This window comes from Hyla sarda, chromosome 8 (assembly GCF_029499605.1).
Source record: "Hyla sarda isolate aHylSar1 chromosome 8, aHylSar1.hap1, whole genome shotgun sequence".
Lineage (NCBI taxonomy): Eukaryota > Metazoa > Chordata > Amphibia > Anura > Hylidae > Hyla > Hyla sarda.
This window is the reverse complement of record NC_079196.1, coordinates 137,843,408-137,863,957: the sequence shown is the minus strand read 5'-3', so window position 1 is coordinate 137,863,957 and position 20,550 is coordinate 137,843,408. Positions and strand designations below refer to the sequence as shown.

General features: G+C 41.4%; 1 protein-coding gene across 5 annotated transcripts in view; it reads right to left on the bottom strand.

Annotated features, from left to right (window-relative positions):
- Positions 1–20,550, bottom strand: part of PGAP1 (post-GPI attachment to proteins inositol deacylase 1) — a 1,221,194-nt gene that overhangs the window by 278,254 nt on the left and 922,390 nt on the right. For all 5 annotated transcript variants that reach the window (XM_056536018.1, XM_056536017.1, XM_056536020.1 and 2 more), the window contains one exon: positions 6,309–6,399. In XM_056536018.1, the coding sequence (XP_056391993.1) occupies positions 6,309–6,399 (91 nt within the window). The remainder of the gene's footprint in view (positions 1–6,308; positions 6,400–20,550) is intronic.

The window sequence follows — 20,550 nt, the reverse complement described above, 5'->3', positions numbered from 1 at the left end:
ATATATCAACTGTCTCCGGAAAGTTTAACAGATTTGTAAATTACTTCTATTAAAAAAATCTTAATCCTTCCAATAGTTATTAGCTTCTGAAGTTTTCTGTCTAACTGCTCAATGATGATGTCACGTCCCGGGAGCTGTGCATGATGGGAGAATATCCCCATAGGAGCTGCACAACTCCCGGGACGTGAGTCATCAGAGAGCAGTTAGACAGAAAACAACTCAACTTCAGAAGCTAATAACTATTGGAAGGATTAAGATTTTTTAATAGAAGTAATTTACAAATCTGTTTAACTTTCCGGAGCCAGTTGATATATAAAAAAAAGTTTTGGCCTGGAATACCCCTTTAAACAGGCAATCAAAAGAGGGGTTTATTTAGGGGTGGGCATTGGGAATTATTATAATGCAGAAATTAGAGGATTGCTTCAAATCTTTTGCGGAGAATGGTGTTGGTGGAAAGTGGGGTATGGCACAGGATGTCTGCACTCCAATACTGCCTAGTCACTGGCTTTTTTGCTATATCCATGTGGAGAACAAAGCCCCAAAATGTCATCATTTCACATGAATTGATGGGGATCCATCTTGAAAATGATGATATGGGGTTCTGGGCCAAAAATTGTTGGGCATATAAATTGGTCTGCTCCCCAATCATAATCCATTAGGATAAAAAAATTGGATTCCGGAGCTGCCCACGAACTCCGGAATCTGGGCCTCATAACTTTCAGGGACTGGGGTCCACACAGGGTCACTTGTTTGGGGAGCAGGCTCAGGCAGTGTCCTGTTACGCATTCGTAGCAATTCCTTATCACAACTGGAGGAGGAGGACGACAAGAGGAATGGGGCGCATTCCTCTTCTTTCTCACTGCCTGACTTAGTATCAAATATATAAAAAAAAATGTGGGAGCTCAACGTAAAAAGAGAAAACCTATACCGAGGATACTGCGTTGCACATACCCATGTGCCAAGAAAGAGTACTAATAGTGTAAAAAGGGGAGGCAGTCCTGCTAGGCTAGGTCAGAGTAAAAGATATAAGGTCAAAAATTAAGAGAAAGAGAGAGAGAAAAAAGAAAATGTGTCTAAAATAGCATAAAATGATAACATTTATTTGGAAAAATGATGTGAGGTCTGCGGCAGGGCCCTTGTCGCAGACTGGTCACTAGATAAAAATGGTTACAATGGTATAAAATGCTAAAAATATAAAATATGCACAGTGGTATTGCACTTCAACAATTGGACAATGAGACAATGAAAGTGGGGCAATGGGACAGTGCAAACAGTATCTGTTTAGTTATACTGTAAAGTTATATTATAGGAGCCAGGATTAATCCAGATGAAAGTACATAGCAAAAAAGTTGATAATCCAATAAGACAAATTTTCGGTAGCTCTTAAGCCTCCCAGATTGGGGCCCACTATAAACGTTTTTAGGTGCAGAGATACAGGCGATGCTCCCTCTACCCCGACGGCACGGGGACTGAATGCAAGAGGGCAATCGCTATACAGTTCAGGCACTTAGTGCCTCTTACCGGCTACAGTGTGCACAGTCAGGTCAGTGCAGCTGTGCTTGAGATGATGGCTGGGAAGCAGCGTGTGGCAGCGCTGTGAAGCCTAGCGGTCGTAGCAGCGTATGGCAACGCTGGAGGTATCCTCACTACCCCAACGGCACGGGGAGCAGGTGAGAGAGTAGGTGAGGACTGGCAATGCGTTAACGATTGTCTCAGATGATGTGCAAGGTTGTCTTAACACCAGACGCGTTTCGGGGAACTGCGTTTCCTTTTTCAATGGTGGAGGTTCAGGAAGACTGTATTCCTGAACCTCCACCATTGAAAAAGGGGACGCAGTTCCCCGAAACGCATCTGGTGTTAAGACAACCCTGCACATCATCTGAGACAATCGTTACCGCATTGCCGGTCCTCACCTACTCTCTCCCTGTGCCGTCGGGGTAGAGAGGATACCTCCAGCATTGCCATACGCTGCTACGACCGCTAGGCTTCACAGCGCTGCCACACGCTGCTTCCCAGCCATCATCTCCGACCACCAGCATCGGATCATATCACCCCGCCTACATTTCTCCCGTGCCGCCGGGACTGAGGGACGTTAATCCGGATCGCAAGCACAGCTGCACTCACCTGACTGTCCACACTGTAGCCGGTAAGAGGCACTAAGTGCCTGAACTGTATAATGATTGACCTCTTGCATTTAGTCCCCGTGCCGTCGGGGTAGAGGGGGCATCGCCTGTATCTCTGCACCTAAAAACGTTTATAGTGGGCCCCAATCTGGGAAGCTCCAGAGCTACCGAAAATTTGCCTTATTGGATTATCAACTTTTTTGCTATGTACTTTCATCTGGATTAATCCTGGCTCCTATAATATGACTTTACAATATAACTAAACAGATACTGTTTGCACTGTCCCATTGCCCCACTTTCATTGTCTCATTGTCCAATTGTTGAAGTGCAATACCACTGTGCATATTTTATATTTTTAGCATTTTATACCATTGTAACCATTTTTATCTAGTGACCAGTCTGCGACAAGGGCCCTGCCGCAGACCTCACATCATTCTTCCAAATAAATGTTATCATTTTATGCTATTTTAGACACGTTTTCTTTTTTCTATCTCTCTTTCTCCTAATTTTTGACCTTATATCTTTTACTTAGTATCAGATGCAAGAAAGTCGTAAGCCTCTTCAACTGAGAACACCCTTTGCGATGACCGGGTTGGTCGGGACATTTTTAGTGGGTGTTTCAAATTTGGGGTGGGGTGTATGTAATGCTTTCAAACATGTATGTGTGTTTGTATATGTCAGTTAGGGATGTATGTAGTGAGGGTGGGGGGTCTGAGAAATATAAGAACCTAAACTTAGATTTATTCACCTAACCTAAACATCCCTAACATCCTACCTAAAACAGGAATCTAAACTTCTCAATATATATATATATATATATATATATACACACATATACATATATATGTATATATATATATATATATATATATATATACACACATATACATATATATGTAAATATATACACACACACATATTTATATATATATATATATATATATATATACACACACACATATATTTCATTTTCTTTTTACAACAAAAATGGAAGCCAACTCCCATCGCCTAACCTAGACGTCTGCCACCCTAACACCCTGCCTTTAATTGGAACCAAAACTCCGAACAATTATTTTATTTTTTTTTTTAAGAATTTTTTTTTTAAAAACAGAAAAAAAACTTCAAACATTCTGCATTACAGAGCACAATGTAGTGGGAGACTTATAACAGTAGGGGGAGCTGTTATACCGCTAACTAGCTGAAACAGCAGGGGAAAAAAAATCTGTGTTTTTCACTCGGAAGTGAAGAACGCCGGAAGGCAGACAGGGCAGAGAGCCGCAGCAGCTGGCGGTGAAACCCCCTGTGTCCCAAGGCAAATAGCGGCAGGTATCCGCAAGACGTACATGTACGCCATAGGTCGGGAAAACCTCCCCAGTCATGACGTACATGTATGTCATGGGTCGGGAAGGGGTTAAGAATACCAACAATATACAGTTTGTGAATTAATTTTGGGGGTTCTTGTAGCAATTTGTACATAATTCATCTGCTTTGTACCTCAAAGTTCATATTAAGGCTCAAAGTCTGCATCTTGAGCTCATATGAGGGAATTTTATTTTATGTATTAAGTTTTTCTTCCCTGCTGTTTGCCAGTACACAGGTCATGTATACTTGTGCCAAATTTAACAAATAGAAGGCATGTTCTTCATATATTTAGCTAAATAGCATAGATCTAACTAAGTTTGGTATGGGCTGGAGTGATATTGCACAAAAATTAGCAAAGTTGCACAAAAATCTGATTGTAGCATTTGATAAATGAGCTACCAAATCTGCAAAAGCCAAAGAAAATTTTACTTCACCTTAAGTAGTTTAGCAGTGTGAAAGTGAAAAATTTGCAACATTTTTACACAAATAATTGTTTACACAAAAAATTGTAGCTTACTTAAACAGATTGTTTAAAAGTTTTTATAGAATTGTAGAGAGGCAGAAACCAGGGTACAAAATAAAAATAAAAGCCTTACAACAAAACTGGCCATTGCTCCAGCTTTATCTCTGCTCCAGAATCTCCCCCCGCACCCAGAAGTATTGTGATTAGGTTGTGTATATTGGCCCAGATTTATCAAACTGTGTGAGAGTAAAAATTTTGTGATTTTCCCACAGCAACCAATCACAGCTCAGCTAATGAGCTCTGGTAAAGTAAAACCTGAGCTGTGAGAAAGAGCAGGTGCCTGGCTGCAGTGCTCAAGAACTAAATGTGTGTGACTCCATGGAAGCACATCTGGTGGAGACACAACTGTCAGTGTACATTCATACATACAGGCCCTGATTTACTAAGAGTGGAGTGTAGTTTTCTTTCTGGGTTTTAATTGCCTACAAGTTTTTTTTCACTGTATTTACTCAGGTTTCTCTACATTTTGCACTTTTACCTACATTTTTCTTTTTTTTTCTTTTTTACACATGCTCTGATCGGTGGGCATTTCCTCAGCTCAAATCTACTACATTTTCTGTGGAAACCTTAGTAAATATGTCGTTTTTTTGTGAAACTGTCAGGGACACGCCCCCTTTTCGACAGCCACACCCAATTTCCTCAATAGCCGTCCCCCTTTTTCAGGTTTTCTGAGTAAAATGGAGAGTTAGGCTGGGTTCACACCTCGTTTTGTATTTACGGTTCCCGTATACGGCTGGGAGGATGGGTGGGCGGGGCTTAATCACGGCGCTTGCACTCAGCCGTATAGGGGAACCGTATTTAATGCATGTTTATGAGCCGACCGGAGTGAACCGCAGCCTCCGGTCGGCTGTGTTTTCGGCCGTATGCGGTTTCCCGACCACAGGCAAAAACGTGGTCGACCGCGTTTTTGCCTACGGTCGGGAAACCGCACGCATACACCCGAAAACGCAGCCGACCGGTGGCTGCGGTTCACTCCGTTCGGCTCATAGACATGCATTAAATACGGATCCCCTAGACGGCTGAGTGCGGGTGCCGCGATTAAGCCCCACCCACCCCTCCTCCCAGCCGTATACGGGAACCGTAAATACAAAACGAGGTGTGAACCCAGCCTTAGTCAGGTTTTTTTGAAAAAATTTTTATTCTTGCACACTACGCGACAAAACATTCGGGTTTACAATAGTAAATCAGGTCCACAGTGTTTGCTACAGATTTGGTGCTCCAAACCTGATGCCCTGTTCAGTCATTTAGTAACAATGATTTAGTTGACTTTAAGAGTACATTAAGGCTACGGTCATACATAGCGTATACACAGCATGTTACTTGTGGCAAAAAATCCGCTGCACAATGGGAAATATGCTGCATATTCTCCTATGAGCAGACACACAGAGCTATCCGGTGGCAGCCCTGTGTGTGCGGTGAGGTTTAGAGGCGGGTCCAGCACGCCGATATGACTGACCAGTGGGTCTGCCTCCAAACCTCACTGTGCACACAGGGTTGCCACGGGTAGCCCTCTGTGTCTGCTCATAGGAGAATACACACCGCATTTTCTGCTGTACTACGGATTTTGCACAACGTGAACTACGCTGTGTATACACTACATGTGACCCTCGCCTAACAAGACAAATTAACAAATAACTTACCAATAGTTAACAAAAATTACATAGCATTAAAGTTGAATAATTTAATCAGCAGCAAACACAAATACATGTGAACGTATCTTACGGGTAGGGTCACACTTAGCGTATACGTTACATATTTAATACATGCGTATTTGATGCTGCGTATTTCTGTGCTAGCAAAGTCTATGGGAATAATAACAAACACCAGCTAGCACTGAAATATGCATGCATCAAATACGCAGCATATACGCTAAGTGTGATTCTACCCTTAAAGAGATACTCCAGCCCTAATCCCCAAAGGATAGGGGATAAGATGTCTGATCACTGGGGTCCCACTTCTGGGGACCCCCACAATCTGTCATTCCGCACCCACCTTTGTGAGCTCTCCGGGACCCCTGCGATCAGACATCTTATCCCATATCCTTTGGAGTACCCCTTTAATATTTTTTTTCATATTTGAAAGGAAAAGCAGCCAAATATATATGGACCTATTAGTATGTTGGTTTTGGCTATAAAACAGTGTTGAGCTATTGATGTGGTTTTTTTTTTTTTAGATTTGGAAAGAAAAAACATCAGAGTTTCTATTACTACAGTGTTGCTAGATTTGCAGTAAGATGTACACTTCCAAATAGGACCCAACAGACACATAATTGCAAAGCAAAAAAAATTTGAAGAACGTACCTCAGAAGGAATTGACAAATACCAATAATAGGCTCGACCTTGTATGGCTTAGCTGCAATATCCAATGATGCATCAAATTCTAAACTGAACCCTGGAAAGCAATTATCAATACTTAGAAAAAAGATCCTAACAGAGTCAAAACATTTTTCTAGCTTAAAAACTGTCCATACAGATGTATACCTTTTGTGATGAGAGGGGTGAAACCACATCTGCATGCGATGTTCACAACTTGGCACCCACCCCCCTCTCATCCCGGAAGTTATACTTCTCTAACATGCAAAGCGCAACAAAACAAAAAAGTACTGGGGAGCAAAACAGCTAACACCTTTTCTACTTTCTGAACAATCCTTTTTAGTATTTAACCCCTTAAGGACGCAGGGTTTTTCCGTTTTTGCTTTTTCATTTTTTCCTCATCACCTTCTAAAAATCATAACGCTTTCAATTTTTCACATAAAATTCCATATGAAGGCTTATTTTTTGCACCACCAATTCTACTTTGCAGTGACATTAGTCATTTTACCCCAAAAACCACAGTGAAACGGAATAAAAATTAATTATGCGACAAAATTGAAGGAAAAATTTAATTTTGTAAATTTTGGGGGCTTCCGTTTCTACGCAGTGCAGTTTCGGTAAAAATAACCTTATCTTTATTCTGTAGGTCCATACGGTTAAAATGATACTCTAATTATATAGGTTGGATATTGACGTACTTCGGAAAAAATCATAACTACATGCAAGAAAATTTATAAGTTAAAAATTCTCATCTTCTAACCCCTATAACTTTATTTTTCCATGTATGGGCCGGTGTTCTGAAGTTTTTATCGGTACCATTTTTGTATTGATCGGACATTTTGTTTGCTTTTTATTCATTTTTTCATGATATAAAAAGTGACCAAAAAATACGCTATTTTGGACTTTGGAATTTTTTTGTGCGTATTTTTATAGTTCTGACATTTCCGCACGAGGCAATGCCACATATGTTTCTTTTTATTTACACAGTTTTTTTTGTTTTTTTTATGGGAAGGGGGGGGGGGGGATTCAAACTTTTATTAGGGAAGGGGTGAAATGATCTTTGTTAACTTTTTTTTTCCACTTTTTTTTTGCAGTGCTATAGCTCCCATAGGGAGCTATAGCACTGCATAAACTGATCTCTTATGCTGACCCCTGCAAAGCCATAGCTTTGCATGGATCAGCGAGATAGGGGCTCGATTGCTCAAGCCTGTAGCTCAGGCTTGGAGCAATCAAACCCAGATCGGACACGACGGAGCAAGGAAAGGGGGCCTCCGCTCGCTTACTAGCTGATCGGGACATCGCCATTTTATTGTGATGTCCCGATCAGCCAGACTGAGCTGCCGGGAAGCGCTTACTATCACTTTCAGACGCGGCGCTCAACTTTGATCGCCGCGTCTGAAGGGTTAAAAGCGAGCGGCACAACGATCGGGGCCGCACGCTGTTAGCCCAGGGTCCCAGCTATGAATAGCAGCCAGGACCAACACGGTGTGACCCCGTTTTAAACACCGGGAACGGGCGTAGGGCGTAAATTTTTCAGTAAAAATAACACAGGTATGCCCTACGTCCTTAACAGGTTAAAGGGTATCTGTCATTAGCAAAAACTTTTTATAAAATATAGATGATACCATTATATGTATATTTAGAATATGGAAAAATAGTAAAACAGATCACCACATGCCTATTCTGAATGGAGAGAGTATCCTGTAGCAGGGAGCACGGAAGATAGATGCCAAGCCATATCCTTGGTTGTTCAGCAATCCAAAAACGAAATTCAAGGGTTCAAGCTCCACAAAAAATAGTAAAAAAATAGTTAAAAAATTCTAATTTTGTTCCATATTGATTTAAAATCCAAAAAGGACAAAGACAAACATGATGTGCTCTAGTGAGTTAAAAAACCACCGACGCGTTTCAAACAATGTTCTAAGTCATGGCATGAGAGCCTCACACTCTGCATGATTTTTATATACTGAGGTGTTCACCCTCATACAAACATACGGTAGCTCCACCTGCTACAGGTGGAGCTCCTTCCAGCTGGAAGGATTTGTAACAAATTAACCCAGAAGAAGGCGAACTTCAATTGTATTCAGAAATAGTAGTTTAACATAGCTTCAAGAAACACTGGAAAAAAATGTACATTCACTGTATATACACTATATATATATATATATATATATATATATATATATATATATACATACATACATATATCTTATATTTAAAAGAAGAAGACCTGACTCAGTGACCAATCAACGCCCAGCCTAAACCCTTGGACCTAGAAACCAGAATTTTTGCACAGGTGTTGTTTTTAAGACGTAGACAAGGAATAAGAAAGGATTTTTCGAAATTCAACCCTTAAGGGAGTGAAAAAGGGGTTGTTTTTTTTTTTTTTTTAAAGTCCCATACAAGTCTATGGGAAATATATGTTACTGCATAACTTCCAAACGGCTGGAGATATTTTGATAATACTTGGTCACATGTTACTTATATGTCCACTTAAAATATAGGATAGATAATTTAACCCTTAACTACCCCCATTTGTGAGGGTCGGGGGTTTTGTTTAAAGTCCCATGCAAATCAACGGGAAATGTATGTTCCCACATAATTTCCGTACGGCTGGAGTTATTTCAATACCTAGTACACATATTACAGGTCGGGATAGGAGGACGGGATGGGAGGTCGGGATAGGAGGTCGAGATAGCAGGTCGAAATAGGAGGATGGGATGATCAGGATATTAGGTCGGGATAGGAGGTCGGGATAGAAGGTCGAGTTAGAAGGATGGGATATGAGGTCGAGCTAGGAGGACAGGATAGGAGGTAGAGATAGGAGGACGGGATAGGAAGTCGGGATATGAGGACATGATGGTTGGGATAGGAGGACAGGATAGGAGGACGGGATAGGAGGACGGGATAGGAGATCGGGATAGGAGGTCGGGATAGGAGGACGGGATAGGAGGACGGGATAGCAGGACGGGATAGGAGGACGGGATAGGAGGACGGGATAGGAGGACAGGATAGGAGGACGGGATAGGAGGACGGGATAGGAGGACGGGATAGGAGATCGGGATAGGAGGTCGGGATAGGAGGTCGGGATAGGAGGTCGGGATAGGAGGTCGGGATAGGAGGTCGGGATAGGAGGTCGGGATAGGAGGTCGAGATAGGAGGTCGAGATAGGAGGATGGGATATGAGGACTGTTGGCAGTATATAAGCAGCGCAAGACGGCGGGTTCCCCTGCGCACAGACTCGGTAAAAGTCCTCAAAGGATGTCGATCTTCAACTCCATGAAACAGCAGATGTATCAGGTTGTTTGGATGCCCGTAGACTTTACCCAGAGCGGCCTCATTACTATAGGATCATTAAAAGTAAATCTATGTTACCCCAAATTTAACGCGAGCGAAGCCGCGGGCAAAAGCTAGTATAGATATATATATATTCATGTTCTTTACTATAAATAACTTTAGTGCTTCCGGCCAATATTATGGGTTACATTTAAAATTGTTTTGCCAATTGGAGACTGTGTTATATTACATCGTTTGATTTTTTTTCTTACAAACACGTTTATATATTTCTCGAAAAAATTTAACCTACTTTGGGGTCCGCCACTGTTGCTAATGATACAGCTAATGATTAAGGCCTGGATAATTCAGAAAGACACACTAGGGTTGCTTATCTTTTTTCTAAAGAAAATGATCCAACTTTCCCTTTCGATATTAAGAAATTTATGTGGGATGTGGAACATCAAAAAACTCAACAATTGCGGTTGTGGTGGGATTCTGCTACTTTAAAACAATATGTTGAGAACCAAATGGTTCCACGTGGCTTAAGGATCCGAAAAAAATCCACCACAGTCCTTGAGGATGAATATCAGGAACGCTGGAATAACGCATTGTCTGAATGTTCCTTTACGCTTATTGCTGTACTCATAGAGCGGGAACAGAGGAAGTTAAAAGTAATCGAAAGCAACATTAGTGATATCACTCGTTCACTAGATAAATATAAACAACATACGGATGTAACCGAATTTACTCAAATATGAACAAACATCTAAATGATTTGAAAGAAACCATAGCTTCTGTCAAAAAAACTAAATTCAATCGTGACCTTCGTAATTATGCCACCAACTCTGTCTACACCTGGAAGAGAAAATACTCCAATAGACAGCCGCGCTCCATTCTTTAAAAAAACAACCAGAATGGATCAACTGGATCCAATGTTTCAAAAAAGAATATAAACTTTAGTTCACACAGTTTTCAGACATTGATACCACTGATAACTGCACAGATTTCTCGGAGGAGGAATACGTTAATTTAAATTATGCCGGGGCTTCTACTTCAAAAAAACGGCTCTACCATAAAAAATGTCAAAAAGAAAAATATGCACGGTCAAACCGCAGGGGGCACAGAGCCGGACTCAAACATAGAAAATATTCAAACACATCGAACCAGATACCAAACCAACAAACAAAATTAATATCATCTTCAGTTTTTAATATATCAGCTTACACTTAAACTCATCACCAACTGAAGGCATTGGAAAAAGGTCAGAATTTTGTGCCAGACAAGAGCTTTGATCTTTATAGCACACTTCAAGATGTGAACAAGTTTGTGAGGGCGTTAACCATTAAGACATTTTTTTTCCAGTGAGGACCGCAAGGACCCAAATATGGAAAATATCTTACCAAAAAATTATCTAAATTTTTTTGGAACAAATCACCTTCCCTTACAATCCACTTTTAATGGTGCACAAAAGTAAAAAACTGATATTTTACTGCAGCGCTGGACCAAATGGATGAAGAGAGACCAAGCTCTTGGTAGTGAACAAAATGGCATTTATTATAGCACATACAATGCGTTTCAAGCCCGTAATGGGCCCTTCCTCAAGACAAGGTGCTGGTATGATGGTGTGAGCACAAACATGAAATACACATAGGGATGATTAACACACGATTCCCTTCACAGGGAATTATGGTATTCACAAAAACAGATAAGTAAATAAAGTAGCTATACAAGATTTCCATTAAAAGATTCAATCCTTATGAGTATTAAAAACATATGTAATAATGTAGAACAAAGATTGAAATATCCATGTAATGACCATTAAGATAATGGATTTGTAAAATATTGAACAGGAAAGAAATTGGTTATGTAAAAGGGAATGCCTCCTCTTGTGTTAAGTAACTTGGCGTAAGTGCTGACAGCTTCCGGTATAATTAGCATTAGGATAAAAATTGCCAGCCTGAGATTCAATGGATAAAAAGTTGGTAGTGCATTGCGGTTAATATATGCATTATGACTTTGAATGCATGGCATTAAGGTATATCACTCGCACAGTTTATTATTGGGATTTTAGATAGGAGCGCTATATGGTGGTGGCGGAGGGCAAAAGGGTTTAGGGTTCGTGTGCGTAGTGATTGGATAGCAGACTGTTGGCCGGTGAGCCTTACATTGAGTTAATATGCTTTCGGCTCATGCACAGCACTGTCAGCGCTGACATATTACTGCCCACGCTGACATAATTGATTCTATGTGAGTTCCAGGGAAGCGCTATACAATGATAGCAAAGGGAATGAAGGGCAGGGTTAGCAGTGAAGTGGGTGGTGGTGAGGATTACTATTGGTTCAGAGGCTGTCAGCCTGTATGTGTAGCTGTCAGCGCTAACCTATTGCTGTCGGCCCTGGCAACGGGATTCTGCAGTATCGGGGTTCTGTCAGCGCTGACATATTACTGCCAGGGCTGACGTGTTTTATTCTATGATTGTTACAGAGACCGCTATATAGTGTGACCAGAGGGAAATAGGGGCGGAATTAGCAGTGGAATGGGTGATGGTAAGGATTACTATTGATTTTGGGGCTATCGCTGTGTGTATCGCTGTCAGCGCTGACATATTATTGTCAGCTCTGGCAACGGATTTCTGCAGTAGCGGAGAGAAAATTGGGATGTTTATGACAGGGGTTGGGAGGATAAAATGAATATGAAGCAATAAATAAATGAGCGGTGTATAAAACTAAAAAGGGACTATAAGGGAAATTGGGGGTGAGGGAGGGGATATATATAAAATGGTAGTAGTTGGTGTAACCACCAAACATGAACAAGGGAAGGGGGTGGAAGCTTAGAGAAGAATGACCAGATAAATGAAGAGATGAAGGAGGCAGAATGTGCCAAATAAACTGTAGAGGCACTTGAAATATGGGTGGTTGATTGTTATAGTATATATATATATATATATATATATATATATGTCCATGTATAGTAAATAATAGATCTGCTTTTAGCATGTTAATAGATATACCTTAAAATGAGTATACTCTGGATCTTATGCATAAATATATACTATATAAAAAAAATAATATGGTGGCATCAATAGTGTACTATTATAAATTGTGTAGGATGTAATGGCGTCCGCCATGTAGGATATAATGTCGACACATATACAATCAGGATAAAATATAAAATGGAAATGACATTTTGCACAATAAAAAATGGGGATGACATATTGCACAAATGATGAAATATATAACATACACAGAAGAGATAAAATATGTTGACCAATAAGGGTAGAACATTAGAAACATGTATTAAAAGAATACACATACATAAACATATATACAGTGTATACATACATATACACACACACTCACACACACATACATACATACAATCTTGAATATGCACAAGTATACACATACACACACATATTATTAGGTGAAAGTTAATTTTGTAAAAACAAGTTGAATTTTTAAACTAAAATAGTTTTGGAAATTTCGTTTAACCCAAGAGGTACCAGGGACTGGATTTTATAGATCCAGAAAACTTCCAGCTGTTTTAGGGCTTTAAATCTATTGGAACAGTGTGATGGTACCAAATCTATTGGAATGATAGAGTATGGATTTCTAATGTCTCTGTGAGCTGCAGCACAATGCCGAGATAGGCTGTGTAACTGGAACTGTATTTTCACGTTATGGCGATGTTTATTCACCCTATTTCTCAATTTGTGTGTAGTGCGACCAATGTATTGCAGGTGGCAGCAGCATTCAATTAGATAAATGACATACTCCGTGTCACATGTAAGGCTGGGTTCACACTACGTTTTTCAACTACGGTTCCCGCATACGTTTTCTATCAAAAACCGTATGGGAAAAAAACGGATGGAACAGTATGGGAAAAGTAAACCGTATGCGTTTTTAAACAGTATACTGTTTTTAAAAGTGCATACAGTTCAGTCAGTTTTTATAGAAAAAAAAACGATACATTTTTGAAAATTTTGTCCATTTTTAATGGGAGGGGTCTTGGGTGGGGACTTTAGTATTCAAATGCACATGTGCAAAGTAAAAACGTATACGTTTTTCCCGTATGGAACCGTATACATGTGCGTTTCCCATTGACGTCCATGTTAAAAAAATAAACGTATGCGGTTGCAGTACGGTTTTTAACCGGAGTCTGATAGAATCCTGTGTGCTTCAGCATGATAGCTCTCATAATCCATGATCACCAATCCTCCGCCCTTATCAGCTGGTCTGAAGACCATGTTCAGATTTTTTTGCAGTTTTTTTAGAGCGGTTATTTCTAAGTTGGTAAGGTTTATATTTCTACAATTTTTTTTTTATAGAAAGTTCCTGAAAGTCCTTTAACACCAATTCATGGAAAGTGGAGATATATTGTCCCTGTGCATGAACGGGGTAGAATTTAGAGGGGGCCTTTACTTCTTGGTGTATAAGACTCATCGGGCGTGACCATGAGTACTGTCGCTTCTGATTCCTTATGGTGGTTTTCATTTTTCATACTGAAAAATCAGTATCACGGTCACGCCCGATGAGTCCTTTATACACCAAGAAGTCAAGGCCCCCTCTAAATTCTACCCCGCTCATGCACAGGGGCAATATATCTCCACTTTCCATGAATTGGTGTTAAAGGACTTTCAGAAACTTTCTATAAAAAAAACCTAGTAGAAATAAAAACCTTACGAACTTAGAAATAACCACTCTAAAAAAAACTACAAAAATATTAGAACATGGTCTTCAGACCAGCTGATAAGGGCAGAGGATTGGTGATCATGGATTATGAGAGCTACCATGCTGAAGCACACAGGATTCTATCAGACTCTGAGTACTATAAGAAGACTGCAGAAGATCCTTTTCCCTCTATGCAAAAAACACTATTTGAATTTTTCCATACTGCATATACCAATAATATTCTTAACAAAGATGAGTACAAATTCCTTACCGTCACCAATACTAACAAACCTTATTTTTATTTTCTGCCTAAAATACATAAGTCCCTGACCCCCCAGGGAGACCCATCATTGAATGCACAAATTCTGCTAGCAGTAATCTGTCACGTTATATAGATCTTTTTTTACAGAAATACGTGTTCCAATTACCCAGTTTTCTACGAGACTCCACTACTCTTATTCATCTCCTTTCCACTATACCATGGGACCCTCAGTATACCTTAGTTACCTGTGATGTTGTCTCATTATACACTAATATAGATCATACTCTGGGACTTCAAGCCGTGGAATCCTTTCTAAAACATGACCCAGATATTCTGGAAGCCCAGTGTAATTTTCTTCTGGAGGTGCTCAAATTTATTTTGCACAATAACTTTTTCATTTATGATGGCAACATCTACCATCAAGAAAAGGGAACTGCTATGGGGGCAAAAGTGGAGCCCTCATATGCCAATCTCTTTATGGGAGCGTTTGAGGACCAATACATTTGGGGCAATGGCACTCCTATGGAAAATATAGCCATCTATCGTCGATATATTGACGACTTGATTTTTGTATGGAAGGGTCCTTCATCTACCCTCCATAAACTTCTAGAACATCTGAATAATAACCACTGGGGGGGGGGGGATCAAGTTCACCATGCATTCGAGCGAGCAGTCCATTGAATTCCTAGATCTCGTTATTACCCAAGATGAAAATCATTTCTTAACGTTGACCTTTTTCAAAAGCGTCGACACAAATGGCTATATTGAGTTCAGTAGTGGTCATTTCAAAAAGTGGCTTGAAAATGTACACTTCTCGCAATATCAGAGAATTTGAAAAAATTGCTCCAGAGATGAAGATTTTAAGACCCAGGCTAGGATATAAGAAAAAAGGTTTCAGGCCAAGAAATACCCTAAATCCCTGATCACCCAAGCATATCGGAAAAGAAAAAATCTCACTCAAGTACAATCTCACTCAAGAGAAAAACCATCATAAAGAGAAATATCCGAAAAGAGATCAAAACTTCACTTTTAACACATCTGCCCCTGAACGTAGAAACATTCTTAAAAAACACTGGCATGTTTTAAAAATGGATAATTTCTTAAAAGACTTGCTTCCGGAGCGTCTCCAGGTTACCTTTCGCAAAGCACCATCTCTTAAGAACCTTTTAGCACCGAGTCAACTAAAACAACACAGAAAAGGAGAAACAATCACCGACGCACCAGGTAGCTTCCAATGAAGAAAACCCTGATGTCTCTGATGTAAGGAGATCAAACGCAAGCAGACCAGCTTTAAATCCAATACCACTGGCAAAATTTTTCAGATAAAATCCCACCTTACATGTGACACTGAGTATTTCATTTATCTCATTGAATGCTGCTGCCACCTGCAATACATTGGTCGCACTACACAAAAATTGAGAAATAGGGTGAATAAACATCGCCATAACGTGAAAATACAGTTCCAGTTATACAGCCTATCTCGACATTTTGCCGCAGCTCACAGAGACATTAGAAATCCATACTCTATCATTCCAATAAATTTGGTACCCTCACACTGTTCCAATAGATTTGAAGCCCTAAAACGGCTGGAAGTTTTCTGGATCTATAAAATCCAGTCCCAGAAACCATTTTAGTTTAAAAATCCAACTTGTTTTTACAAAATTAACGTTCACCTAATAATATGTGTGTGTGTATGTGTATACCTGTGCATATTCAAGATTGTATGTATGTGTATGTATGTTTGTGTGTATGTATATATATATATATGTGTATTCTTTTAATACATGTTTCTAATGTTTTACCCTTATTGGTCAACAGATTTGATATCTTCTGTATGTGTTATATATGTCCTCATGTGTGCAATGTGTCATCCCCATTTTTTATTGTGCAATATTTCATTCCCATTTTATATTTTATCCTGATTGTATACCGTATATACTCGCGTATAAGCCGACCCGAATATAAACCGAGGCCCCTAATTTCCCCCCAAAATCCCAGGAAAAGTTATTGACTCGAGTATAAACCTAAGGTGGGAAATAAATCATCCCCCTGTCATCATCCAGACCCCCGTCATTAACACCCTCATCATCATCCCCATGTCATCATCCCACACCCCCCCCTTCATCCTCCCCTTGTCATCATCCCACACTCCCCCTTCATCATCCCCTTGTCATCATCCCACACACCCCTTCATCATCCCCTTGTCATCATCCCACACCCCCCCTTCATCATCCCCTTGTCATCATCCCACACCCCCCTTCATCATCCCCTTGTCATCATCCCACACCCCCCCTTCATCATCCCCCTGTCATCATCCTACACCCCCTTCATCATCCCCTTGTCATCATCCCACACCCCCCCTTCATCATCCCCTTGTCATCATCCCACACCCCCCCTTCATCATCCCCTTGTCATCATCCCACACCCCCCCTTCATCATCCCCCTGTCATCATCCTACACCCCCTTCATCATCCCCTTGTCATCATCCCACACCCCCCTTCATCATCCCCTTGTCATCATCCCACACCCCCCTTCATCATCCCCTTATCATCACCACATGTCATCAGCGCCCCCCCCCCCTTCATCATCACTTCTTGTCAATGTCTGATACAGTGGTCTTCAACCTGCGGACCTCCAGATGTTTGAAAACTACAACTCCCAGCAAGCCCGGGCAGCCATCGGCTGTCCGGGCTTGCTGGGAGTTGTAGTTTTGAAACCTCTGGAGGTCCGCAGGTTGAAGACCACTGCGGCCTTCAACATCATCCAGCCCCCCCACCCTCTCACTCCCTTTAGTTTTGTACTCACCTCCACTCGGTGGGACATTAGGTTGTGCTGGTCCAGTGCTGCAGGACTGTCCGGTGGGGAGGTCGTCCGGTGGGATAGTCGTTCCGGGCTGTCCATCTTCACCGGGGGGCCTCTTCTCCGCGCTTCGGGCCCGGAATAGAGGCGTTGCCTTGACGACGACGCAGAGGGACGTTGCTAATGAACGTCCCTGTGAGTCGTCGTCAAGGCAACGTGACTATTCCGGGGCCCGAAGCGTGGAGAAGAGGCCCCCCCCCCCCAGTGAAGATGGACAGCCCGGAATGACTATCCCACCGGACGACCTCCCCAACGGACAGTCCTGCAGCACCGGACCAGCACACCCTAACGTCCCGCCGAGCGGAGGTGAGTACAGAACTAAAGGGGGTGGGGGGTCTGGATGATGTTGAAGGCCACAGTGGCTGCCCGGGCCTGCTGGGAGTTGTAGTTTTGAAACATCTGGAGGTCTGCAGGTTGAAGACCACTGAGGGCGGAGAGTTCACTCGAGTATAAGCCGAGGGGGGTGTTTTCCCGCACGAAAAATCGTGCTGAAAAACTCGGCTTATACTCGAGTATATACGGTATGTGTCCACATTATATCCTACATGGCGGACGCCATTACATCCTACACAATTTATAATAGTACACTATTGATGCCACCATGTTCCCTTTTTATATAGTATATATTTATGCATAAGATCCAGAGTATACTCATTTTTAAAGGTATATCTATTAACATGCTAAAAGCAGATCTATTATTTACTATACATGGACATTATATATATATATATATATATATATATATATATATATATATATTTATACTATAACAATCAACCACCCATATTTCAAGTGCCTCTACATTTTATTTGGCACATTCTGCCTCCTTCATCTCTTCATTTATCTGGTCATTCTTCTCTAAGCTCCCCCCCCCCCCCTTCCACTAGTTCATGTTCAGTAGTTACACCAACTACTACCATTTTCTATATACCCCCTCCCTCACCCCCAATTTCCCTTATAGTCCCTTTTTAGTTTTATACACTGCTCATTTATTTATTGCTTCATATTCAGTTTATCCTCCCAACCCATAAACATAAACATCCCAATTTTTTCTCCGCTACTGCAGAAATCAGTTGCCAGAGCTGACAATAATATGTCAGCGCTGACAGCGATACACACAGGCTGATAGCCCCAAAATCAATAGTAATCCTTACCATCACCCATTCCACCCCTATTGCCCTCTGGTCACACTATATAGCAGTCTCTGTAACAATCATAGAATAAAACACGTCAGCGCTGGCAGTAATATGTCAGCGCTGACAGACTCCAGATACTGCAGAATCCAGTTGCCAGGGCTGACAGCAATATTTTAGCGCTGACAGCTACACATATGGGCTGACAGCCTCTGAACCAATAGTAATCCTCACCACCACCCACTTCACTGCTAACCCCGCCCTTCATTCTCTTTGCTATCATTGTATAGCGCTTCCCTGGAACTCACATAGAATCACTTATGTCAGCGTGGGCAGTAATAGGTCAGCGCTGACAGTGCTGTGCATGAGCCGAAAGCATATTAACTCAAAGTAAGGCTCACTGCCCAACAGTTTGCTATCCAATCACTACGCACACCAACACTAAACCCATTTCATCAACCCCGCCCCTTTTGCCCTCCGCCACCACCATATAGCACTCCTATCTTAAATCCCAATAATAAACTGTGCGAGTGATATACCTTAATGCCATGCATTCAAAGTTATAATGTATATATTAACCGCAATGCACTACCAACTTTTTATCCATTGAATCTCAGGCTGGCAACTTTTATCCTTATTCTAATTATACCGGAAGCTGTCAGCACTTACGCCAAGTTACTTAACACAAGAGGAGGCATTCCCTTTTACATAACCAATTTCTTTCCTTTTCAATATTTTACAAATCCATTATCTTAATGGTCATTACATGGATATTTCTATCTCTGTTCTATATTATTACATATGTTTTTAAATCTTGTGTAGCTACGTTATAGCTACGTTATTTACTTATCTGTTTTTGTGAATACCCTAATTCCCCGTGAAGGGAATCATGTGTGTTAATCATCCCTATGTGTATTTAATGTTTGTGCTCACACCATCATACCAGCACCTTGTCCTGAGGAAGGGCCCATAACGGGCTTGAAACGCGTTGTATATGCTATAATAAATGCCATTTTGTTCACTACCAAGAGCTTGGTCTCTCTTCATCCATTTGGTCCAGCGCTGCAGAAAAAAAGGAGATTTTTGTTTACTTACCGTAAAATCTCTCTCTCGAAAGATCCATTGGGGGACCGGGTGTATGTTGCTGTCTCTAGGAGGTGTGACACTATGGTAATAAAAAAAAGTCGGCTCCTCCCAGCAGGATATACCCGCCTTCAGGCTCTGAGCTAATCAGTTTAAGTTCCAGAGCAATAGGAGGAGACCAACAGGTCAAAGAAAAACCCAAAAATGTCCGAGAACCAGAAGAAAAAAACATAACTGAACACACCCTCGGACAGAGAACCAAAGGAAAATCCCAAAAAGGGAGGGAGCTGTGTCCCCCAATGGATCCTTCGAGAAAGAGATTTTACGGTAAGTAAACAAAAATCTCCTTTTCTCTATCTGCTCCATTGGGGGACACAGACCATGGGACGTACCAAAGCCGTCCCTTGGGTGGGCAGATAAGCAGTCAGGCAGACGGCCAATCCACTGCCGCCTGCAACACTTTACGACCCAGACTAGCATCAGCCAATGCGAAAGTATGAACTCTGTAAAACCTCGATTAAGTGTGCAAAGATGACCAGGTAGCCGCCTTGCAAATCTGCGAGGCCGAGGCTCTATTCTGGAGAGCCCATGATGCCCCAACAGAACGGGTAGAATGAGGCACAACCCTGAAAGGAGGAATCTTCCCCTTACAGCGATAGGCTTCCGAAATGGCGGACCGAATCCACCGAGAAATGGTGGCCTTGGAAGCAGGTTGTCCCTTGCGACGACCTTCCGTAAGGACGAAAAAGGAATCACACTGACGAAACGAAGACATGATGGAGAGATAAGATCGAACAGCCCGAACTACATCCAGCTTGTGTAGTAAGCGCTCCTTAGGATGAGAAGGAGCAGGACAAAAGGACGGGAGGACAATGTCCTCATTGAGATGAAAGGCCGAGACCACCTTGTCCTGGTAGATCACCAGAAACGGAGAGCGGTAGGAAAGA